Genomic DNA, 26,365 nt, shown 5'->3' on the forward strand with positions numbered 1-26,365 from the left:
AACACATTCCTTTGCTTCAAAATACATTTATTAACCCCCTGGAACCATATGGATTACTTTTTTTTATGGATGGATGCATTTTTTCTGTCTTCAGAATGTGGGTTACCATTCACAACCACTGGAGGACTAAGCTTATTTTTAAATTTATCTCGGATTGTGTTCGTCTGAAAGAAGATTGTCATATAAACCTAGGATGGCTTGAGGATGAGTAAATCATGGGATAATTTTCATTTTTGGGTGAACTATCCCTTTAATTTTCAACTTCGCTCATTCCCGTATGGGTGGCGCTAATCGCCAGTAGGTTTCGCGTAAAAAGCGACGAAGAAGACATTTAGACATGGCGATGTCCCGTACAGTACTCATGCCGGTTCGGGCACTCATCGCTTTGAGGAGAAATACTCTTGAAATTAATAAAGACATCTGGTCAAACTGGACTTTTGTAAGTTCGTATAGGACTAAAACCGGTGTCATCCATAAACATCGCCATTCTCCGCCGGAAACACTTCATAAAGGTAAGATGTATGAGAACATCATGCAGAAGATTCTCATTACGAGCTTTTTTTTTATTATTATTATTTCTGACAGTGTCGCAAATTTGTGTACAGGTCGTCCTGATCTTCTCCGAGAGTTTCCTCAACCAAAGAACCTCCTGTACGCCACACTGTCCAAATCCCTGGGTCTATCTGACCTGTCCCAGTACATCCAGTACAGCTGCACTGATGGAGAAGTCAAGGTTAGACGCAGCTTTCGCACCCTTGGCCAGCAGGGGCTAGTTGCGTAAACATTGTCTTTATCTTAAGACTGTGTTTTAAGAAATAGTATGAGCAATTAACAGTTAGTTTGGGTAATCCGTCTTACTTTTCGGTATCAGATTAGACCAATCTACGTAACTGACTTTTCAAACGTTATATGAACAGTCTTAAAGAAAAAAGAATTGATGACTAACTTGTAAGACTCTTAGAATGAATGCATGTTGGAATGCCCCGGGTTTTTTAAACGGGGGTGCGGGGAAATGTTTAGAGGGAAAAATGTAAAAATAATATTATTAAAATTTAATAAAAAAAACAAATTAAAAGACAAATTTATATTAAAATAAATAAATAATTGCTCAGAATAAAATTTGATATTAGTAAATGTATAAAATAATAATAATAAAAAAAGTTTTTTTAAAAAATTATAAAAGTTGAAAAAAAAAAATCTCTCTCTCTTTCTCTTGGAAGTCTGTAACTATATATGATCATTCCACCTTAACCAATGGAATACATTTGGGGTCTGTGTCATCCAAAAGATTGAAAATCTCTGGTCTGGACAGCTCATTCAAATGAAGCCACACATTCTGTTTGATAAAATGCTACTGTGTGATGATTATGGTAATACCATTGTATTTTTTGTACACTTGCACATTATACAATGTTTTTTAGAGAGCAACCGTAACTCTTCATTGGCCCATGAGGATGGAGGCTGAGGGCTTTGGGTCTCGTAAACTGGAAGCAGAGCGTCAAGCAGCAGCTGCAGCTCTTTGTAAACTCAGAGTAAGTATGAGCTGTATTCTTCTTTAGTACTTCTTAAGATAATCTTAACATCTTAGTGAGTTGTGTGGACTCCTCTTTTATTGTGCTTTTGCTTCATTTTTGAAGCTCGAAAGCTGTCTTCATTCATTGTAATTTCACAAAAAGAGCATGGAAAACAGTATTCAAATTTATAATGAATGAAGAAATTCATAACGAACCCATAATGAAGGTTTTTGATGAAGAGTTGCTTGCTGCAACTCTGAGTAGGGCTGCACAATTATTAATCGCGATTAATTGTATGCAAAATAAAAGTCTATGTTTACATAATATATGTGTGTGTTATGTGTGTAATAATTAAGTATATATAAATACACACACATACATACATGTATATATTTAAGAAAATATAAATAAATATAAATATATACTTATTTATACATGCATATATTTCTTAAATATATACATGTATGTATGTGTGTGTATTTTAAATATGCATAATTATACACATAACACACACATATATTGCGTAAACATAGACTTTTATTTTGCACACGATTAATTGTGATTAATAATTGTGCAGCCCTAACTCTGAGTATAACATTTAGCATTATTAACCATTAATATGTGAAAATAATTTTACAAATAAGGTTTGTTTCCTGTGCTGTTTACAAAAAAAGATGATTACAGCACTATTTGTAGGTTTAGTAATCTTGACAATTGAGCATTATGTATTTAGGAGCTGGGAGTACTTGGTCAAGGAAAGCAACCATCCGTAACAAGTAAGACAAGACAGAAAGGGAGGCAGACAACTGTCTGGGAAGATGAAGAAGAGGATGTGTCTGTCCGTGAGCATCTTGAACCTTTCCCGAAGAAAACATTGAAGGAAAGAGCCCAAGGGTAGTCTAATACTCTTCCTGAATACTGCACCTGAGTTTATCATTTCACGTTTGTCATTCCAGTCATATTCAAGTATATATAGATGAATGAAACACATTAAAACATACAAGTGAGTTAGTAGTTACCAAATCATAAAATACTTTGACTTGTACAGGTCTACTTTGGAAGTACAAACAGGGCACAGATGATGTAAACAGTAAATACAATGTGTTAAGTATTAAATGACAATAAATATGTAGTGCAATCTAATGCGGTTTACATTGGAATACATCACTAACAGAAAATGCAAGGATGGGCACTCTTTAGTTATGTAGTAAGCAAAAACAATGTGCCTAATATATATGTCCGAGTGATTTTTCTGTATTTCAAAAAGTGAATGGGGCCAAACAGAGATCCCTAAGGTACCCCATTTTGTTAGTGATTTGAGCCCTGTTTGGAGGGTAATTGTTTCTCATGGGGATGTAAGGTATTTTCAACATTAACAGAGATTTTTATTGCCATCAGGCTCATTAATGCAGGAATGTGGACAGGGATGATTCAATATACCACACTCACATAAATTTGACACACTATTATATCTAGTTGTTGTACATGTCTGTGCATTTGGTATGATCTCCATCTGTATCTGATATTTGATATGTTATAGGCCAATAGAAGAGGATCCAACAGTGACTGAGGCACTCTCCATATTTCCAAAGCCGAGGGCACTTCTTGGTAGTGTCATTCAGGTGGCCACATCATCCACTAGAGTCCGAGTGAGTTAGAAACTGTTGTTGACCAGCACACACATCTGACAAATAGACAAAATAAGCATGTTTACATACAGTCCCAAAAATCTGTTTATTGAATTAACCAGTTGTTCCGGTTTATATTTAAACCAGTAACCCTGCAAAACAAGTAAACCGCATTTATAAGACTTTATTAAAGGGGGTCATGAACTGCGTTGTTTTATTTAGTAATATTTCCTGGGGTGCACTTATAATGTTGGCATGCTTTTTACATCAAATATTGTCATAATTTAGAAATAAAAGGCATTTTTCATACCCCGATTTTAGCCCTCTTATTTGAACGCTCTCTTTTAAGGGGCGTGTCTGCTGTGAGACTTCAGTGTAAACACCAGCTGTTGAATAACAGTGTGCAGGGCTAACGTTGCAATGTTGAAGTAGGCGTTGATTTCTTCTGTGGAAGCGGGGTTTCACCTATAGGCACATTCGTGGGGAAATTCGTTTAATAGGACGGGTGTCAATAAAAGCTTTTTTTTTTTAACTAACAAGGAAGTTTTCAGTTCTGAAAGGATATTCTTACAGTATGATGACCTCTTATTTATCAAAAGCTCAAGAAAAAGTTGATTTCTCATTTCATGACCCTTTTAAAAAATCAAGTTATTCCCTGGTAGTGACATTAAAACCTAATAATTTGTGTATCACAATAATTCCATGTGTTATGTGAGATGTGATGTTAAAAAGTAAGCAGTATTTTGACTGAACCACTACTTCCGATGAAGGACAACGGGTTAACACGTTTACATGACCCCATGCAACGTCAATGTGAGCATAATCAGGTTAAGAACCAGGGCCGGATTAACATAAGGGCTAGGTGGGGCTGAAGCCCCAGGGCCCGCGGGTAGAGGGGGCCCGTGATTGGCTGGAGGAAATGAGATTGACAAGTCAAAGGTGGTTGATTTGTGTCTAATAAATAACAAGAAAAAATGATTGGAAAATGTGCCTGACTGATAAATCACTGTCCAATCAAAATCACTTTACAATTCGCGACATGACACCGGGAAACGCCTCTTTGCATTATGCTATCGCATCGCATGTAGACTAGAAAATTGGCCTTTATTGCTTGTTCAGCCTCGCTGGTGTTCAAAATGATTAAAAAAAGTGATAGTGTTGCGCAAAAAATGAAAAATAAGCTTGAAAGGGAGAAAAGGGATGCTAATCTTACAGCAAAAATTACAAAACTAACTGCTTCGGTTCACATAAAACATCCGAGCCAGTGGAAGACCCCGCGTGCAGCGGCAGCTCACAATTATCTTCACCCGACACCGTCGCCGATCTGCGTGCTTTACACGTTGAAAAAGGTGAGATAGCAGCTGCATCAAGTTATTATTTTTATTACGAGTTAAGCCCTATTCGGATGGTAATTGTTTCTCATTAAAACGTAAGGTGTTTTCAACATTTACAGGGACGAGTCGGTTGATTTTATTGCCGTTTGAATTCAGAATGTCAGTGTTTTTCTCTCATCATCATCACCCGTGTAAAAATCCCGAATTAACTTTCCTACTGTTTTTTTGACGAACACCAATGTCGTGTGACTTGTCTCCACTTTCTGCCTTTGAAGTACATTTTATCAGTTGCAGTTCTGGTGCCGCATCCGTACATCTCGACCTCGACACATTCACATCACACGTTAACACAGCGGTAGAGTTACTCACGGGACACTGCACTTATTCGCAATCACAAGTTCTTTATTTGCATGTGCTTTAAAAGCCAGTTAAACCTGTCATTCGTGTGCTGTTCTGAGATGCGCTTTTTCTGACCCCAACCCCATACACCCGAAGCGTGCACACACACTTAAGCCTGTCAAACAGCACCTGACTACTGGACTTCATCTTTCGCGTCTGATTGCGCTATAATACTGTCAAATACACAAAAGGTTTACATAAACACAGTTGGTTATGTCTGAAGTGAGTTGAGAAAATCGGACGCGTGCAGGTCTTAAAGTGACAGCATCCTAATAGCATGCGGACCCTTGTGCTTAAAGGGATAGTTCACCCCAAAAATTAAAATCCTGTCATCACATACTCACTTTCAAGTTGTTTTAAACCTGAATGAGTTTCTTTCTTCTGTTGAACACAAAAGAAAATATTTTAAAGAATGTGGGTAACCAAACAGTTGCTGGTCCCCATTCATTTCCATAGTAGGAAAAAAAAAATATAATGTGGAAATCACTGGGGACCATCAACGGTTTGGTTACCCACATTCTTCAAAATAGTTTATTTTGTGTTAATCAGAGGAAAGAATTATTGTGTCAGCAATATATGCAATATAATTTTAAAATATGTTAAATATTTTATATGTTAAATATTTTTTAAAATATGTTAATAGCATGGAATATTTAGTGTGCTTATATAAAATGATTTGATAAAAGGAATTTTTAAAAAATATAAAAATAATAATAATTAAAAAAAAAATTCTTGTGGTACAAGACACTGTGGCATGGCAATCATATGAAAGGGGGCCCTTAGTGTTGCTATAGCCCCAGGGCCCAATGTGTTCTTAATCCGGGCCTGTTAAGAACGTGTATGTAAACTCACTCATAGATTTTTCTTTTTCTCCTCTTTTTTTCTTTGCTCCGTTTCCTGTGTCTCTGTTTTTCTGCGTGAAGGAGCTGCTTCAGTACAGAACTACTGGTGGGAAGGTAAAGACATGTGAGTTGACATTACACTGGCCGGAGGAGATGACCTTTACAGCCCATGGCCGTCGTAGACTGGAAGCGGAGTCAAAAGCAGCAGCACTGGCTTGTCTCCGGTTTAAGGTTGGTGTGTAGGGCAAACACTCAGCAGATTATTGTGGAAGTGAAAGCAGCTTCAAAAAATTAATGTGTAAAAATGTTATAGAAGTTAAAGTTTACTTTACTATAAAAAAAACATTTATTTTATACAAAATACATATTATACAAAATTATTTGTACTCTAAAATTGTTAGAAAATTAAAGCCATATGTCTATCCATGCTGTGTTCCAAATTTAAAGTTCGTATCACAAAAACTTGAGCCGTTTAAAGGTTTTAAGTGCAATTTCCATAGTAATGCAATGTCAAATTTCAAACCATTTTCTCAGGATGTAAAAGCCGTTTTTAGTGTTAAAGCGTTCACATGATACCTGATTAATGATATGACAGGGGAAAAGGGAATAAAAAAGGAGGCCAAGTGCCTCGCTACCGGCTGACAGTTAAAAGGCTATGGAACCCGCTCACGAGTCATTTGTTCATGAATCAGACTGCACATGTCGCACTGTGTGTTTATTTTTGTGTGCCGTCGCTGCAGAAAATGCTGCTCTGATCTGTGCTACACTTGTGCTGCATCTTGTCAGAAATATATAAATACAAATTATGTCCAACAAACAAACTTGTTAATTGAATTTAAGAACTTATAAGTTTCATATTTCTGAGATGGCATTAATAATGCTCTACCATTCTCAGAAGTGCAGCTTCGAACATTTCCTTATAATAATACCATTTAGCATTTTTAAGTAGCAAATCAGTTTCCATAGTTGTGAAGTAATTACTGATAACCCTTACTTCCTGTTTCAAAAGGAAGTAGTGTGCTTGTGATCTAGCACCAGTACTGATATTCACTACTTGACTGATATAATTATGCCCACAGGAACTGAAGCTTCTGGATGAGCAGAACAACCCTCTGACTCACGCCAGGTACCATCAGGAGGAAGTGCGTGAAGCTGGTGAGAGGCACAGACGACCCTGCCGTATTGAAATACCCAAGGATATAGAACAGAGGATTCAAGAGTACCTCTCACAGGTGACATGCATAAGAATTCACATTGGACAGATGCTTTGGTGAATTGATATTTCACTTAGTACCAGGTACATAATGGATAAACATTTCACAGTTCTGTGTGTTAGAACAAGAGGGAGAAAACTAAACATAAAATTGCTTTTCTTTTTTATTAGACAGTGGTTTACTGAACAAATTATGTCTCTGTCATTAAATAATTCAATTATAATTAAAATTTTCTTAAGGATAAAAAAGCTATCTCTGCTAATGCTGTAAACTATATATACAGGAAGCCCTTTCTCTGTAATACTAAAGGTTACAATTAACAACAGAGCCCAAATTATTAAATTATTTGCTGTTTATTTTTAGATATAATGATCAACACTCTCATAAAAATTTATGCAAATATGTAAATTTCATATAAGGCAGTTTTTGCATTAACTTAACTAAATCTGTTTCTACTCCAATTTGATGTTAAAATATATTCATTTTCACAGTGGCCGTCATAACTTGTTTTCATGACAGATTTATTTAAACCATACATTAAACATATACATTAAATAATTAAGACTATAATGAATATATAGTCTAATATAGTGCATATATGTAGCGAAAAAGTTCATTTCTCTTGCGAACTAACAAGTTGTGGACACTGAATGGCATCTGAGGTAAATGCTACGTGACAATGTTTACAAGCTGTTTCATTGATGTCTTTTCACAGTTGAAACACTGAGCGATTACTCTAGATACATTTCAGTAAGTTGTACTGTATCTTTCAACATACCTTCAGATGTTCATTCATGTTTTTTCTGTAACTAGTATTAAAGAGATGATTCCGTTCACACGCGCTCCGCACTGCCGCTTGAACTGAGGCTCCTGTATAGCGATCTGTCACGCCACATCAAAGAGTGACAAAACAGCATTTAGTGTTTGAATTGCTTGATAAAATGGACAGATTTTGTGGGATGAGACTTTGTTTCTCATATAAAGTAACAAAATACAGAGCTTATTGCGATTATTGGTGGTTAAAATGGTTAATGGGCTACGACTCTGTATTCGTCGGTACAAATGTGTACCGAACCGAAAGATGCGTACCGAAGATTTTCGAATCAATATTGCCTATAATGGTTATATTTTAGAGCTGCCAGGTGTTTTCCTCATATCCATAAATAAAGGAAAGAAGGTCAGGCTTCTGCTGTATGGATTGAAAGGTGTCGCAGAAGCTTGAAGCCACAACAAATGAACCTCAAGCAAAATTTGTTAGCAAGCAAAAGGTGAAAGCGACAGTACCTGTAATGAAACAAGAATCAACACTGGCTTTTCAGAAATGTTTAGTTTGCATAGCATCACATTTGGTGTGCATTGACTAGGTTCACATAACAGTGTTTTTTGTTGGTAACAGTGCCCTGTAACACTAGGTCTCTAAACCAGTGGCTTAAACTGACTATAAACAACCTACAAGCCAAGTTATAATAGTTTCCACTATTTTACCTTATCTGATATAAATAACAATCATTATGTCTATAATTAAGTAGATGTTGTTCACGGGCAGCCAATGAAGAACATAGGTGGGCATAAGGCAAATGTGTTACTCAGTGATGTGCAGCTATCATGGAAGTGGGATTCCAATTCCTGACTGGTTTAGGCTGTTCAGAGTCCTTTTTTTTTTTTTTTTGAGAGACAATTACTTTATTTATCATCAATATCATACACTTTCGGCTTCACAACTTTGCAGATCATTCACGGACAGCAATATCACACATTGCATGAAAGGTAATATTAGAAAAAGCATAATAGGGGCACTTTAAAGGTGTCATCGAACATTTTTTTACAAGATGTAATATAAGTCTAAGGTGTCCCCTGAATGTGTCTGAAGTTTCGGCTCAAAATACCCCATAGATTTTTTTTAATACATTTTTTTAACTGCCTATTTTGGGGAATAATTAGAAATGCGCCGATTCAGGTTGCGGCCCCTTTAAATGCTCACACTCCCCACCCACGGAGCTCGCGCTTGCCTTAAACAGCGCATAAACAAAGTTCACACAGCTATTATAACCCTCAAATGGATCTTTACAAAGTGTTCGTCATACATACTGCATGCATGCGTCGGATTATGTGAGTATTGTATTTTTTTGTATGTTTACATTTGATTCTGAATGAATTTGAGGCTGTGATCTGTGGCTAACGGCTAATGCTACACTGTTGGAGAGATTCATAAAGAATGCAGTTGTGTTTATGAATTATACAGACTGCAAGTGTTTAAATAATGAAAATAATGACGGCTCTTGTCTCCGTGAATACAATAAGAAACAATGGTAACTTTAACCACATTTAACAGTACATTAGCAACATGCTAACGAAACATTTAGAAAGACAATTTACAAATATCACTAAAAATATCATGTTGTCATGGATCATGTCAGTTATTATTGCTCCATCTGCCATTTTTCGTTGTTCTTGCTTGCTTACCTAGTCTGTTGATTCAGTTGTGCACATCCAGACATTAATACTGGCTGCCCTTGTGTAATTCCTTGAACATGGGCTGGCATATGCAAATATTGGGGGCGTACACCCCGACTGTTAGTCTGTGTTATGTTGAGATTTGCCTGTTCTTCGGAGGTCTTTTAAACAAATGAGATTTATATGCCAAGATAAGTTAAATTTTTAATTCTAGGGCACCTTTAAGTAAAAAAAAAAAATTATATTTTTTATGAACTGAAAAATCAAGAATAATGTTAAAATGTTTAGTAAAATGGTCCAGAAATGAACAAGAAAGAAAAGGGGACCTAGCTGATAAACAGAAGTTTAAAACAAGTAAAAAAGATATATATATATATATATATATATATATATTTTTTTTTTTTTCATATTATTTTAAAAATTTTGTAGCGTTATAACTTTTTGATATCTGTTTTAGTATCCAGTGGAGGCTGAAGTTCAAAAATTATGGGATGAAGAGGAGCAGCTATCAGTTCAATCGTCTTCCATCAGTACAGATGATGATGACGACGACCTCATTACAGATGCTATTACGAATAAGCCATACCGCACTTTGCGCCCTGAGGAGGCAGACAGTCTCAGCGACCACCTCCTCAGCCTGTGGATGGGGGCAGGGCCTGGACGAGGGGTGGAGCTTCCCGTGGACTCCTATAAACAGAGTGTGCTTGCAGCAGTGAAATCATCACAAGTCGTTGTGATTGCCGGAGAAACGGGCTGCGGTAAGACCACACGAATCCCACGGTTCTTGTTGGAGGGGTGCGTTCGGAGTGGAGAGGGGGCGAAATGCAACGTCCTGGTCACACAGCCTCGTCGGATCAGTGCTGTGTCTGTGGCACACCGTGTAGCGCAGGAGATGGGACCTGCTCTCCGCCACTGTGTGGGATACCAGGCAAGAACATAATAAAGATTTAAGCCCCTTCAGTCTGTTTAGATATGTGTTTTTTTTCTTTAATTCAAATGATCTATTTTTTAAATGTGTTTGTTTTATTATGCGATTATGCTATTATTATATGAGATGTATTGTTATAATTTGTTGACCTTGAATTTTTAACTGGATCTTCCAGTGTAATGACTTCTATCTGATGATGTATGCAGGACGTCTCCAATTATTTAGTCGGCTTAAACCCCGCACCTTTCGTACTATTGACACCTCCATTTTTAAGGGCAACACCCACATCTCAACATCAAATCAACAATTGATAGATAGAACCAAGTTCCTGCCCATTCTTTCTTTTTTATTAACCCGTTTCATGCATATGTACACCATAATACTTCAGTTTCACTGAGAAATTAGTTATTCTTCAGACAAACAGAAGAATGTCCAAACATAAGCAAAAAACATTTTTTGTTTTTTTTTTATTATTTCTCCTTTCACAAATACAACAAGGGCTGCTGAACATCTCAAAATAATTCTTTTAACCATATTAAAGGGTTAGTTCACCCAAAAATGAAAATGTCGTCCCAAACCCGTAAGACTATATAACTCGTATATTTTTGATGAAATCCAAGGGTATCTGATCCACACATAGACAGCAATGTCATTGCACCTTTTAAGGTCCTGAAAGGTATTAAAGACCGATAAAATAGTCAACGTGTCTAAAGTGTGTGTGTGTATATATATATATATATATATATATATATATATATATATATATATATATATATATATATATATATATATATATTATATATATATTATTTTATATATATATATATATATATATATATATATATATATATATATATATATATATATATATATATATATATATATAAATAATATATATTATTTATATATATATATATATATATATATATATATATATATATATATATATATATATATATATATATATATATATATATATATATATATACAGTATATAATATAATTTTTTATTTTTTTTTTTAATGGTTTTAATTTTAGTTAACTATTATAACCCTGCCATAGAGCATATTATTTTATTAGCCCACCACATTAATGTTTGTGGTTAGGATAGAAAAGTCACCTGTCCCTGAAATGAAGCATTTTCTTGAGACTCAAACGGATGTCTCTTTTGTTTACAGGTGCGTCTTGAATCACGTCCACCTGAGCGCAGCGGTGGCGCTCTGCTCTTCCTCACTGTTGGCGTCCTCCTGCGGAAACTGCAGTCCAACCCCAGTCTCCAGGGCATCAGCCATGTAGTAGTTGATGAGGTCCATGAGAGAGACGTCAACACTGACTTGCTTCTGGCCCTGCTGCTCTCAGTCCTGAAAGAGAATCCAGAGCTGCGAGTGGTTCTGATGAGCGCGACGGGCGACACTCAGCGGCTGTCTCAGTATTTCGGCGGCTGCCCAGTGGTGCGTGTGCCTGGATTCATGCATCCAGTGCAGGCGAGGTACATGGAGGAGGTGATTACAGAGATGGGTCGACCGTTACTGGAGAAGAGCAGGGAGAAGAGAAACGGGCTGGTAAGTTCAAATGAAGGCTAAAATAAATGCTCAGGTTTGGTTGTATGGTTCATGTTTGTGAGAATTTTAAATTGTGTACAGACCACGGCTAAATAGGTTTGCTTTTATTTTTTGTCTTAAGGAAGAAAATGACGTCGCTCCTGATCTTGATCTGGTGGCTGATGTGATAGACCATATTCACAGATCTGGAGAGCCAGGTAAAAATGATTTCAAGGGTGCGCACATCAGAACGTTTTAGGCTGATGGTGATAATCATTGGGCCTACAGTATCAGCTTTTGATCAGATAGCAGGGTTCCTACGCGGTTTGGAAAAGTATGGAAAAGTATGGAATTTGATTTGATTTCTTTTTTCCATACTTTTCCAGACCTGGAAAAAACTCAGAGTATGGAAAAATATTTGTGTTTCCAGACTATTGCCTCTATTCAGTTTTCTAATTTATTATACCTGCAAACTAGTCACTTTGTGGCGAAATTAGCAGTTTTGAATCAAAATACATCATTTATGTGAATCGTTTACATCCGAAGAGTTATTTTTTGACTGTGTGACACAAGATTCTCATAAGAATTGCAAATGGGGTTACTATTTTTCCATAGACTGGAGTTAGTCATGATCTTTCTTGGCGCTCTGTGGCGTGACAGATTGCTGTAGCGCTCGTGAACCAGCCATCTCTTTGACTAGTTACAACACAAAATGATTGAACATCTGAAGGCATGTTGAAAGATACAGTACAAATTACCAAAATCTGTCATGTCACAAGCAATCGATTAATCAGCGTTTCAACCGCAGAAAGGCGTCAATAAAACAGCTTGTAAAAATGTCACATTTAGCCTACCTCAGAAAAGTCTTACATTGTCCAATAACTCATCATTTAGCTACAAAAATGAACTTTGAGAGGAGCATTTTGCTAAATATATGCTCTATAGGCTATTACATATTCATTGTATTTGTACTTAACATGTGCTTCTATATTGAATACATAAATCTGTTTTATGACACACCATTTAAATGTTTAGGCCTACATAAAAAGAGTAGAAAAATAATTGTCACTTTTATTATAACGTTATTATAAAAACTTCCTTATGTGTAAGTTAGCCTATATGTAAGTAACTTACGATCAATTTAACCTAATATTATAATGACGTACCAGCTGTGGTTCCCTGTATTGTTTACAGCATTAGTTGAGAGATTTTTTTCTTTGAGGAAATTTGCCATGTACTGTACCTGATAGGCCCAAATTAATCAATACTGAATCAAAGGTAATCAAATCGCAAGCTTCTGAATCAAAATCGCATTCAATTGTGAAATTTGTCAATGCTCAGCCCCGGTGCCAAAATGTTTTATTTTTTATTTTTTACTTGAAGCAAATGTTGTTTTTTCCATTTATGTTCTTTTCAGAGTGCACCAGAATGCTTCCTTTACATGTTAAAATCACAAAAATATTCTCCTGGGGGAGGATGCCCCCAGACCCCCTACAACTATCTACTTTCTACATGTCACCTTTTTCACCTCTCTTCACTTTGCAATTATGTTTATAGAGTTACGAATTTCTAATATATTACGGAAACTGCTTGTGCTACTCATACTTGTAGGCTACTCTATAAAAATACTTTGATACATATAATATATGAAACATATAATGTTTCATATATTATATGTATATATGATATATGATAATATATGATACATATAATGTCGAGAACAGAGCAGATGGATAAATCACAGAAGGATCTCTATAAAGGAAATGTATCGAATTAATAGACAAATTAAATATTCACGCCTATGTAGCGAGTGGTATGGCCGGAAAGGGAAACAAACTAAGTCATGACAACTTGTTAAACGGAATATATTAGTACTTGTAGATTTTATCCCCAACAAAAGTTACACAGGTATGTGGTTTTTAAGAAGAGAAGGGCCTAGACATGAATACTAAATACAAAACTTTATTTCAACAATCAGACACTAATTTAAAAATCACTAAAAGACTGTAGGACCCGGACTACAAACATGAAGCAGTGACATTTCCTCTCTCAAGATCCATTAATCAGTTCATGTACATGTACAGTGGTTCAATATTAATATTATAAAGCGGCGAGAATATTTTTGGTGTGCCAAAAAACATAGAAAAGGAGACCGAGGCTCACCAATGGCAGAAATCGTTTGGAAGGAGGTCTGGAAATTTGAGTATGGAAAAGTATGGAATTTTGAAATGGAAAATGTGTAGGAACCCTGAGATAGCTATACGATTATGAAAAGGCCAGCAGTAAATGCATTTTAAGATGGATTTGTCCTTGATATTGAGATCAGCTGAAATAAAATTAAGTGCATATCTGCTGCTTTTGATGACATGAACTCTTGAATTTAATTTCGATTGGCTATTTTATTAATGAAATTGTCTTGATTACTTTGGAAATTGCGTAGTGGATTTCCAGTTTCCTTCATGCTTTTCAGGATAATATAATGAATAAATGTTAAAAATAAGTGTTATTTTATTTGTTTTTTAGTCAAGAGAAAGACCTGTTAGTGTTTAATGCTGTTATGTTTGGCATTTAAAAGTTTCTGTAATGTTGAAGTTTTTGTGGTTATTGGGCTGAATAGACTTTGTGAAGGTAAACACTACATTGACTCTATAATCAATGACTGCTGCATAATGCTAATGACAATTCATGTCTTACTTGTTTATTTACATTACAAGATAAATAAGTTACATTTAACGTGCTATGATAGCTTTGGATTTTAACTAAAATAGAAAAAAATAATTTCTTTCAGGGCTACAACTCAAGTAGTTGGAGCAACTTTTTTTGAGTAATAAACTTAAAATTTTGTATTTATTACAAATTATTAAGTTAATCTAACTCTGTGTAGTTTATTGGCTGAACATAATTTAATTCAAAGTTGTCATAACTCAAAAGATGCAAACTGTTGCATTTTATTTTATTTTTTTGAGCCAAAATATTTTTAGTGTATGTTTACACAAGCTCTGCAGTTTGGCACTCCAGTGAAATCATGTCACTTTTAGGATGTACAATCACTAGGCACATTTGTCTTGTACCGAGCCCAAGCATGTTTCCCCCCCCACTGGCCTGCAATCACATAACATACGTCAGTAAGATGGAACTTTTTGTTTTGAAGAAAACAGGAAGACAAACACTTTCGCTAATAGACTGTCTTATAGATTTATCACTTATGCAGTGCAGCGATTTTTCACTTAATTGAACTGCACATATCAGAAGGTTATTATCGAGGCAGCTGAGGCTGATGTTGGAATTTGCAGCTTTACTTGGAAACTACAATTCATGTTCATCAATAAGGTGAGAGCCAGACCCATTATAAACCTAAATATACTCAAATGAAGTGAAAAGTGTACCATCCAAGTAAAAGATGTTTGTTGACGTAATGATGATGGTAGCGCACACAAGAGTAGTAGCTGTTCCATGCTCCGGCGCGGTTAGCGTTCACACTACATGTGTACCGCACCAGGGCACGGTACAGAGCGATCACACTAGTCAAACGGATCAGACCAATGGTAGTTTCAAGGTATTTACCATCCATAACAAACTTTTCCTGAAAGTTCGCTTTGGCAAGCTGTTTCGCATGATTTTTTTTTTCCTGAAATTACATCACACTAGTTCGTTCTCCGATTTTGAATATATCAGGGGTATATCAAGGCTTTTATTTGTTCTTCCTAACCTGCTACACAAGTTGCTACATTATTTTAACTTTGCCACAGTAAGTTTGGCATTTATGTGCAGGGATATATGCAAATAAAATCAGATGAAGTGGAATTCATATTTTATATCTTTTGTCATTTGCATTACACTCTAACCACATCTGTCAGATAATATGACTAAGTTTAGTGCCTCTTTTTTCCCCATTAATTATATCAGTAGTAATTAAAAGGGACACAAATGGCAGAGTTTCCTTTAAACACACTATTAGAGGAAAAGGTTCTACATAGAACTTTAAAGGGTTCTTTCTGTTAGGCGCTTCATAAATAGAACCTTTTAGTGGTTCCCATCGTGGGATCATTTTTATGGATTTAGTTTTAATTGATTATTGTTGTTTTAATTCATTTAATTCAGAAATGACCAATTAAACATGAAATTATTATGCAGTCATTTATGGCATTTCACCTTTATATTGAACCTTTTTGGCAGAGGGAGTTCTTTAAAATTGAGTCAAGAACCCATGGTTCTATACAGAACCCCATAGAACCTTTTTTCTAAGAATACACATTCCTTCATATCAGATGTTAAATGGCTGTGTCTGCTTAAGCTTTTGCTCTTCTCTCTGGTCTTATATACTGACTAACTTTGTTTGCTCTGTTCCCAGGTGCTGTGTTGTGTTTCCTCCCAGGATGGCAAGACATTAAAGTTGTACAACAGAAACTGGAAGAAAAAGCTGCTTACAGATCAGGCTCACAGATGATTCTACCGTGTAAGCACTTTATCTTGCATTAGATCCTGGGACCTTTCTAGATCACACCACACAAATTAGCGGTAGACCTGCTTGTGCTTTTCAGCATCCAGTGCTGAAAGAGCAGGGTGGATGACTGATGTAATGCCTTAATTTTATAAAATCCAATGTAATGATGGCAAATACAGTGATATTCTCAAAATTCACTGACATTTTTTTAAGCTTAGGAGCTAACATTTCTTTTAATCAGTCAAGAGGACACCATTTACTGGCCAATACAGAAAGTTGTTAGAGTGCAAAAAGAGTGCTGCAGCGATGAAGTATTTTTATAGGCCAGTCCATAATTCAGGATCAGCTTGGTTCTCTCGACGAAAACCCAATAGGTTTTTTTCTATTGGATTTTGGTTTATTGCAGAAAATAAGGTAGGTGAGTAATGCCGGGTTCAGACTGCACAGTATTTTTTTTGTGATAGTCACTGCGACTCCTGAGTTCTTGCCGTGTTGTGGACAAGAAACGTTAGAGTATATGTTGCTTCCCGACCAATCATTGCTTGCCATCTTTAATGACGTGCATGATGTCATAGAGAAGGCAGAATTAGTGACTGACTTCTGGAAGAAAGCGCATAAACAAACTACTGAAGTAGCGTGTTATTTTAATGCTAATTCCAGTACTCTTTGGGTTTCTGAAGCACCTCCACTATCATTCGCCAACATTTCTCCTTTTTAACTCTGGCATGGTAGTCTCTCAAGGAAATAAAGGCAGTATTGGCAATATAAAGGATCATAAAGGCAGTATTGTTGCCAAAGAACCATGAACCAAAAAGTCTTTATTTAAAATTTACAAGTTGCAAAGTTAAATGTAGAATACTTTGCAAGAGCACAATTTAATTTAATTTCTGTCATTTATTACTCACCCTCATGTAGTTCCAAACCTGTAAGACCTTCATTCATCTTCAGAATACAAATTTAAGATGCTTTGTTGAAATCCGATAAGTTTTTTTATCCTCCATTGAAAGCAACAAAATTACCACATTTTATTGTCCAGAAAAGTAGTAAAAATATTTTTAAAATAGTCAACGTGACTAAAGTGGTTCAACCTTAATGTTACGAAGCGACGAGAATACTTTTTGTTTGCAAAAACAAAACAAAAATAACCACTTTATTCAACAATTTTTTTATTTTCCGTATTTTACGCAGTTGGTGCAGTGCTGCGTTTCCGTGTTTACGTCCGAACACTAGCTCATTATTGGCTTGCTTCTGCAAAAGCATCACACATGCCTCGTGCTGCTTACGTGAAGAGGCTGCTCACTGAGCTGCCATTCGGACATAGAACCTGGAAGCTGCAACGAAAATAGCGTAGCAGAGGAGAGACGAGGAGAGATTAATTTGTTGAATAAAGTCGTTATTTTTGTTTTGTTTTGCGCACAAAAAGTATTCTCGTCGCTTCATAACATTAAAGGTGCCCTAGAGGTGCCTTTTCAAAAGATGTAATATAAGTCTAAGGTGTCCCCTGAACGTGTCTGTGAAGTTTCAGCTCAAAATACCCCATAGATTTTTTTTTTTAATTAATTTTTTTTACTGCCTATTTTGAGCCATTATTACATATGCACCGATTAAGCGTGCGGCCCCTTTAAATCTCCCTCTCCCCCACCCCCGCGAGCTCTCAACTGCCTTAAACAGCAAACACAAAGTTCATACAGCTAATATAACCCTCAAAATGGATCTTTACAAAGTGTTCATCATGCATACTTCGATTTGTTGGGGATAAACAGTTTAGGACCCTTGAAACCAGATATGTTGAATAAAGACCCGGAGTCAAAGTTTAAAAAAAATAATAAATTGAAGAAAAATTTAATGAAGAATAGTTTGCAGTTTGCAGCTTCAAGTCTCACAAGGAGTTCGTAGGCCGCTCTGCGTACATTCATATTTCCACAACAATTATACTCTAACAGAGTCCACTAACTACGTCATTACTTCAGGTTGGATGATTCTGATTGGCTAAGGAAAATAGACAAGGTTAGAAATTTTCCACACGTGGACAGATAGTAAGAAGCATATCTCCCTTCGTCACGGTGATGACGAGGGGGACCTTAGATTTAGGTACCGGATGTCCTTTTGGGGTCATGATGTGGCGTCTGCTGGTCTCGAGCAGAATGCCAGTTGTCCAGTACAAAGGGACCTGCACAAAACACTTAGCGCACATACACAGATACACATGATTCACAGCTTCTTCAAGGCTGAAGTTGATCTGAGCTCTGCTCTAAGCAGGAAACTTTCCCCAAAACATACTGATAACATGTTCTTTTCTCTCAGTGAGATGTACAGAGGAAAATAGATCCTTTAACATACATTGAAGAAGTCAAATAATTTAACAGAAAAATAAATGTTGATTTATAACTTAAAAGATATATATTGAAGCGGCAGTGGATTCCAGAATCCACCCCTTCAGATTCCTGTGAGTATAGTATTTATTTGGATGTTTACATTTGTTTATGAATGAGTTTGATAGTGCTCCGTGGCTAACTGCTAATGCTACACTGTTGGAGAGATTTATAAAGAATGAAGTTGTTTATGCATTATACAGACTGCAAGTGTTTAAAAATGAAAATAGCGATGGCTCTCGTCTCCGTGAATACAGTAAGAAACAATGGTAACTTTACCCACATTTAACAGTACATTAGCAACATGCTAATGAAACATTTAGAAAGACAATTTACAAATATCACTAAAAATATCATGTTATCATGAATCATGTCAGTTATTATTGCTCCATCTGCCATTTTTCGCTATTGTTCTTGCTTGCTTACCTAGTCTGTGCACAGATCCAGACATTCTGCCCTTGTGTAATGCCTTGAACATGGGCTGGCATATGCAAATATTGGGGGCGTACACCCCGACTGTTACGTAACAGTTGGTGTTATGTTGAGATCCTCCTGTTCTTTGGAGGTTGTTTAAACAAATGAGATTTATATAAGAAGGAGGAAACAGTGGAGTTTGAGACTCTCTGTATGTCATTTCCATGTACTGAACTCTTGTTATTCAACTATGCCAACGTAAATTCAATTTTTTAATCTAGGGCACCTTTAAGGTTGAACCACTGTGGTCACGTTGACTATTTAAACAATGTTTTTATTACTTTTCTGGACACTGAATGTGGTAATTTCATTGCTTTCAATGGAGGATAAAAAAAAGTCTCAGATTTCATCAAAATATCTTACTTTGTGTTCCAAAGATGCACTGCAAAAAATGCTGTTCTTACTTAGAGTTTTTGTCTTGTTTCAAGGCAAAATATCTTACCGTTCTTAAATCAAGAAGCATTTTCTTGACAAGTAAAAATTATTTTCTTGTTTTCAGGAAAACTAAGTCAAAATTAAGTAAATTTTTCCTTAAAACAAGCAAAATAATCTGCCAATGGGGTAAGAAAAATAATCTTATTTCAAACCAAGAATAAGCTATATAATCTTGTTTTCAGTTTGGACTAAGATTATTTTGCTTACCCCATTGGCAGATTATTTTGCTTGTTTTAAGGAAAAATGTACTTAATTTTGACTTAGTTTTCCTGAAAACAAGAAAATAATTTTTACTTGTCAAGAAAATGCTTCTTGATTTAAGAACGGTAAGATATTTTGCCTTGAAACAAGACAAAAACTCTAAGTAAGAACAGCATTTTTTGCAGTGTGAACAAAGGTCTTACAGGTTTGGAACGGCATGAGAGTGAGTAATTAATGACAGCAATTTCATTTTTGGGTGAACTAACCCTTTAATTTACTGTTATTATTACAGTAAGTACATGTAATTTGTAACAAAGTAAAATAATGTTACCAAATACATCATCTCTACAGCACTCTCTATGGTTATGTTCAGACTGCCAGCAAAAATCAGATTTTTTTGCATATCCAGATTTTATCTAGATGGGATTTTGAAAAATTTGAAAACACATGAATTTCTTTCTTTCTTTTTTTTTTTTTCTTCTATTTAAAATCTGATTCAGACCACACTTGGAAGTGGTTTGAAATGCAATTCCAATCATATTTTTACAGATGCAGTTCAGTCTGGACACTCTGGCTACACAAATTTGATTTCAAATTGTGACTCTTAACGCAACACACAACGATAATGTCAAAACTGGTGACAGAAATGCAGCAAGTGTTCATACGGTATCAAAGTCCCTTTCAAGGAAAGTTTGTTCACTCAGCGGCCATATTTGCAACACCTCCAGGCAGCTATTTCATGCATCCAAGACCAAGTCCTATCTATTTGAATGGGGGAATCCTTAAATCTCAAAAACTGCTTGGAGATCTCACAATTTAATAACATATTTCAAATCAGCAACAAAATCTGACATGAACTGACCGATAAATGTTGTTTCTTATGCTCAATTAGCGTTAAAAAAGCTTATTTATCAGGCTAGAAAAGCCTATGCACATGTTTAATCCTATGCGCGAGTCTCAGGTTTCTGTGGGAACCAGAGCTTCTAACAGCAGCTACAGTGACGCAATGACTTTATCAATCAGCGATTGGCTCTTTTACTTAGAACGCGGGACGTATTCCGCCATACTGCACATGTGTGTGTATATATAAATATATGTCTTTGACAGTATTCACAATATATACCAGTTTCCTGTAACCAAGGAGCTCAGCACCATGACTATACAGGGCTCTTATTTGGAAAGCGAGATATTTGGAATGCAGCTCAATATTTCCTGAATCCATTTTAAAAGCCTTGTTACATACGTGGGCATGCCTAAGCAACCCATGCAGATAGGTTGGTTATGTCTGGACACACAAATCTTATTTGTTCATCACTTGCAGTTAATAGGTCAGACAGTCTGACTGAAAAGATCTAGTTTGCCTGCAGTCTGAACATAGCCACAATTGTCTGATTAATTGCCATAGCTGGTATATTGGTTGATCACTATCAAATCTTTACTTAATATGTGTATTTTGACTCCTCCTCACTCATCTGTTTATGAAATACCTGCCAATCATTTTGAGGACATGCTTTCACTGTTTCTTCTGCAGTGCATTCCAGTATGGCTGTAACAGAGCAGCAAGCTGTGTTCCAGCACCCTCCAAAGGGACTGCGAAAGATCGTGCTGGCCACCAACATCGCTGAGACGTCCATCACCATAGATGACATTGTACATGTGGTGGATGCCGGCTCTCAGAAAGAACAGAACTACGACCCCAGAACAAAGGTCATTCCCCCTGCTTTAAAGTTGATATGAAATGGAAGACATAAAGCTGAGTGAAACAGCTACTCTAGCAAAAACAAATGTAGGGCAGGACTTGATTTTGTCCATGGGGAATTGATTGGATAGTTGTGGTTTGCTGTTGGTGGATCTCATGTGAGTGACAGGTTGCATCAGAGAAATACTGTAGTATTCCATAAAAAAACAAGAATTTGATTTCATGGTGACTTTAAAGTTCTAAGAAACTCCCATAGCACTAAGAGTAAAGCCATTTAAAGATGATTCTGTGTTGTGTTCTCAGGTCTCTGGTCTAAACACGGTCTGGATTTCACAAGCAAACGTTACTCAGCGAAGAGGAAGGGCAGGCCGCTGCCAACCTGGACATGCCTACCACCTTTTCCCACGAAAACAGCTTGACAGCATGGACACATTTCCCATCCCTGAAATCCTGCGCACCCCTCTGGAGAGCGTGGTCATTCAAGCCAAGATTCACTGTCCAGATAGCAAAGTGAGGGGGCAAACAATGTTAAAATCTACTTGCTTTAAAATTCAGAAAAGAGGCTTAATTTTGTCAGTCCTCTGCATAGGGTGTGTCAAGATCAGTTTATTGGATTGGATTGAAAACATTGTTATTCTTCCTCATGTAGGCTGTGGACTTCCTGTCACAAGTGCTTGACTCCCCAGACAGACAAGCAGTGAAAGTTGCTGTGAAGAACTTAATGGAAATTGGTAAATGTTTAATTTTTTTTTCAGTAAAAGATGGTGAAAACCCCTTTATGTTAGTTACATCATGAGATATATATATATATATATATATATATATATATATATATATATATATATATATATATATATATATATATATATATATATATATATATATATATATATATATATTATTTTTCTTTAATGTTTACTTTATTTCGAGTAAAGGTTTTTTTTTTTTTTTTTTCATGGCTTTAGTTTAGGTTTTAGTTAACAATAATAACCTTGCTTGAAATGCATGTTAAAACCATGAATCACAGTGCTATAATTGATACACACACACACATACGGTTCACCAACCCATCACAATTGCATGATTGTTGATCTGAACAGATGTTATTTGCAGTACTTTTCTTTTGGGACTATAAACCATAAGTTTTTACATGTCGCTGTTCTGTCATGTGTAGAAACTCTTGCTGTTCTCTCACACTCAGGCGTGCTGGACGGCTCAGAGAATCTGACTCCACTGGGACAGCGCGTGGCCTGCATGTCGTGTGACCCACGGTTGGGGAAAGTCTTGGTTCTCTCGGCTCTGTTTTCTTGTGTTCTTCCAATTTTGTCTGTGGCAGCCTGTTTGACTCGAGATCCCTTTTATAACAGTATGCAGAACCGGGCCCTTGTCTCAAAGGTTAGTAAGCCACTTGAAGAATTTGTTCTGTTTGTCTGTAGTAGCATTCACTCATATATCCATTTTTTTCTGCATGAGTTCATTAACTTTTTGCTGCTAATATATACTGTTCCTCTCTGTAGGCCAAGACAGCTCTGAGTGGTTCCAGCTGCAGTGATTATCTGGTCTTCAGTCATGTTGTTCAGAGCTGGAAAGGGCAACAAGGCAAGGAGAGTAAACAGGAGTTTCTGGACAAATATACACTGTCTGGAGCCAGTCTGCGGTTTATACATGGTGAGACATGCACAATCGCACATAATTAATGTACAGTTGTGCTCAAAAGTTCACATACCTTTTGTAGAATCTGGAAATGGAAATGGGTCCATAAAATAAAAATGAAAAACCATTCTAGAAAACAAAACTGTAATGTAAAATTAATCTTGCATGTCTTTAAAGTTCAGACGGAGAACGCATTTACATTTCTTCACTGCCTTTTATAAATTGTGCAGTGGCCATAAATTACATATTTGAAGGTTGTGTAAAAATTCAGTTTGATGCTGTTTTAGTCATTTTTAGCCATAGTAAAAAGAAAACTTTGTCTCTTAAACAGGCCTGATGCAGCAGTTCAGTGAAAATTTGGCTGATGCTGGACTGGTGGATCATTCTGCTGAATGTCTGCGTCTCTCCTCTCATCTGAACCAGCACAGTCAGCAAGAGCAGCTCCTTAAAGCAGTGCTGGTTGCGGGCCTTTATCCTAACCTCATACAGGTGCCACTCACATTTCATATATACACTTTCAGATACTGTATACAGTATGCAGAACACACACATAGTATCAGGCAATTATATGATTCTTATTTTCTAAGAAGATAATTTCAGACGTTTTTGTATGTTGTTGTAAAGATTCAAATTGATTCATGAAAAGTATTGTGTGAAAAGTACTGCATTAACTAAAAAACTATCGCACTAGTCAATTTTGTTTTGATGCTTGGTTTCATGGGAACAAACCCGAAGCATATAGTTTCACTGTGTAAATTCTCTTTCCTTATAAAACAGGCAAAGCAGTGCAGATTTGTAATTATTGGTCACAACACAAAAAAATACCAACTGCCTATCTGCATCAGGCACAATTTCTGTCTAGGTGCATATCCATTAATAAAATATCTGAACTTTACCAGGTGAAAAGAGGCACAGTGACAAAAGGTGGAAGATTTCGGCCAGAAAATCTTTCCTACCGTACAGAAAGCACCCCTGTGCTGCTGCACCGCTCTTCTGTCAACAGGTAAATGTATAGAGTCAGATAGAGATATTAATAAAACTGCTGATCTAAATGGGTAGATTGACATTCCTGTTTTATTGTTTGTATTGTTGTAATATGAATTTCTACAGGAAATTTCTTTTCTTTTTTTTTTTTTTAAGGCATGGCACATTCAGCATTACAGCAGAGATTTATTCTGTATTTTAAGTCCTATCCTGAATCCTGACTCTATTCCACTCTGGTTTTTTTGCTACTGTATCTGTACAATGATCTGTTATGATTAATTTACCTCTTCACGTAAGAAACGAGTAAAGGCCTGTTCACACCAAAGACGATAACTTATAAAGATAACAATAAATTTTAAAGTTTTAAAATTCGTTCTAAATTTAAAAGAATAGCAGAGTCCACACCACAACTATAACAATAAAAAAAAACTAATGATCTCTTTGGTACCATTTTCTGTTTTGTTTTGTTTTTTTTTTCCTCCAGCTGATTAATGAGAAAATGATAGCAGCCAATCAGAATCCATCCTGCTTTAAATAGCTCAAGCATTTAAGGCAGCAGGCAACAAGCATGTGCTTAGAAGAAACAGAACGATATAGTCCGCTATTGTAGACTCTAATGTAGTTATCATTCTAGGTGTGAACAGGCCTTAACAGTCAGTGCTTGCTTATGGGTTGTGATTTTGGGGTCTGAGTCCCATCTTTCCGTGACAGCAGCTTCTTTGTAAAGCCTTCATTACAGTGTGAACGGTTCACAAAATAGTCTGTGCTGAAATGTGGCGCCCAACATTTGGCAGACTTTGCCCACATTTTACTCATCGCTAATTAAAATCAAACAGAAATACAGAATCTTCCTTTTCTGTCAATTAGGAATAAAGGTATCTGACTTCCTCATTACGTCACCACCTTGACTGTGCTGGTGAAAATTAATATCTTTCACAATCTTCATTGCAGATTAATTTGACTGAGTTTAAGAAACGTGATTATTTTTTTTTTTTTTTTTTTTTTTTTTTTTGTTCTGTTGAGTTGAAGTCATGTTTTCTGTGTCATTTAGGGGAAATCAGAATCTCTCGAGTCGCTGGCTCACATTCTTCTCTGCTATGAAATCAAATGGTCAAGTCTTCATTAGAGACTCTTCAGTGGTTCATCCACTCGCTTTGTTGCTCCTGACAGACTGTGACCTCAGCGAAAGAGGTAATGCAATGCCTGCCATCACCAGACAGTTGGATCTAGGATTCTGATAATTCTATGGAAGCTTGTTCCCGCCACAGGAAAAAAAAAAGCGTAATTGCGACTTATCTTTCTAACCTTTTTTTCTTGCAGTCGCAAGTTTATATCTCACAATTCTAACTCTCAATTCCATGTTTATATTTAACAATTTTGAGCAAAAAGTCAGAATTGCGATAAATAGTCAGAATGTATGTTCATATCTCACAGTTGACATTTTTTCCCTCAGACTTGTAAGATAAAAACTTGCAATTCTTACTATTTCTCACTCTTATGACTTTTTTTTTTTTTCCTCAGAATTGTGAGATAAAAAGTCTATATTTTTATTCCGTGACGGAAACAAGCTCCCATATTCACTTTATACTGAAATCTAATGTAAGCTCTTTTATCAATGCATGTTTGCTTTGAAAAGTTTTGTGGATACAGTGGTAATAATTTTATTTTATTTTTTTAAGTTCTTGGAGATCGTGTAGAGGTGGCATTACCAGGTCATACACTCATACGATGGGAGTTTTCTCCTCACGTCTGGGAGTTACTGTGGGACCTGCGCACTTCCCTACAGGCCATGATCCACCGCAATCTTCGATCGTCTGAATGTGAATCCAACTCCAGCTCAGACAGCTGGAAGGACAGTGAGCTTATTGGCTTATTAGTTGACCTTCTGAATAACACAGATTCAGAAGTTAGCGGTGATCAGGATGATTTCAACAACAGCACAGACAATGTTAAGGCTGATGGTTTTTAAATTCATTGATGTTTTTTTTATTTCAGCCAAACAGCTGTGAAGACAGTCTGGGTAAAGGTTGTGTAGTATGGATCAAACTCTCTCCTGTCTGAACACAGTCATACATGCCTGGGGCATGTTGACTCAAACTGCTTAAATTGCACTAATTAAAGTAATTTATTTATGTTAAAAGAAAAGTGATATTTTTCACTAGTGTACTATGTAAAACATTTTTGCACAAGCATATTTCATGGAGAATAAAATCTGAATGTTTGAGAGACAAATACTTGTACAAGAATTG

General features: G+C 36.2%; 1 protein-coding gene across 1 annotated transcript; it reads left to right on the top strand.

Annotated features, from left to right (window-relative positions):
* The first annotated feature begins 322 nt into the window (after positions 1-322).
* Positions 323-26,365, top strand: dhx30 (DEAH (Asp-Glu-Ala-His) box helicase 30). Its single transcript, XM_067362183.1, has 20 exons — positions 323-512; positions 606-733; positions 1,422-1,532; positions 2,248-2,408; positions 3,055-3,163; positions 5,799-5,948; positions 6,797-6,949; positions 9,843-10,313; positions 11,492-11,875; positions 11,997-12,072; positions 16,206-16,310; positions 21,312-21,487; positions 21,783-21,989; positions 22,129-22,210; positions 22,681-22,874; positions 22,997-23,147; positions 23,464-23,621; positions 24,032-24,135; positions 25,168-25,307; positions 25,796-26,365. The coding sequence occupies exons 1-20, from the start codon at positions 338-340 to the stop codon at positions 26,083-26,085; spliced, it is 3,525 nt and encodes a 1,174-aa protein (XP_067218284.1). The 5' UTR covers positions 323-337; the 3' UTR covers positions 26,086-26,365.

This window comes from Chanodichthys erythropterus, chromosome 16 (assembly GCF_024489055.1).
Source record: "Chanodichthys erythropterus isolate Z2021 chromosome 16, ASM2448905v1, whole genome shotgun sequence".
Lineage (NCBI taxonomy): Eukaryota > Metazoa > Chordata > Actinopteri > Cypriniformes > Xenocyprididae > Chanodichthys > Chanodichthys erythropterus.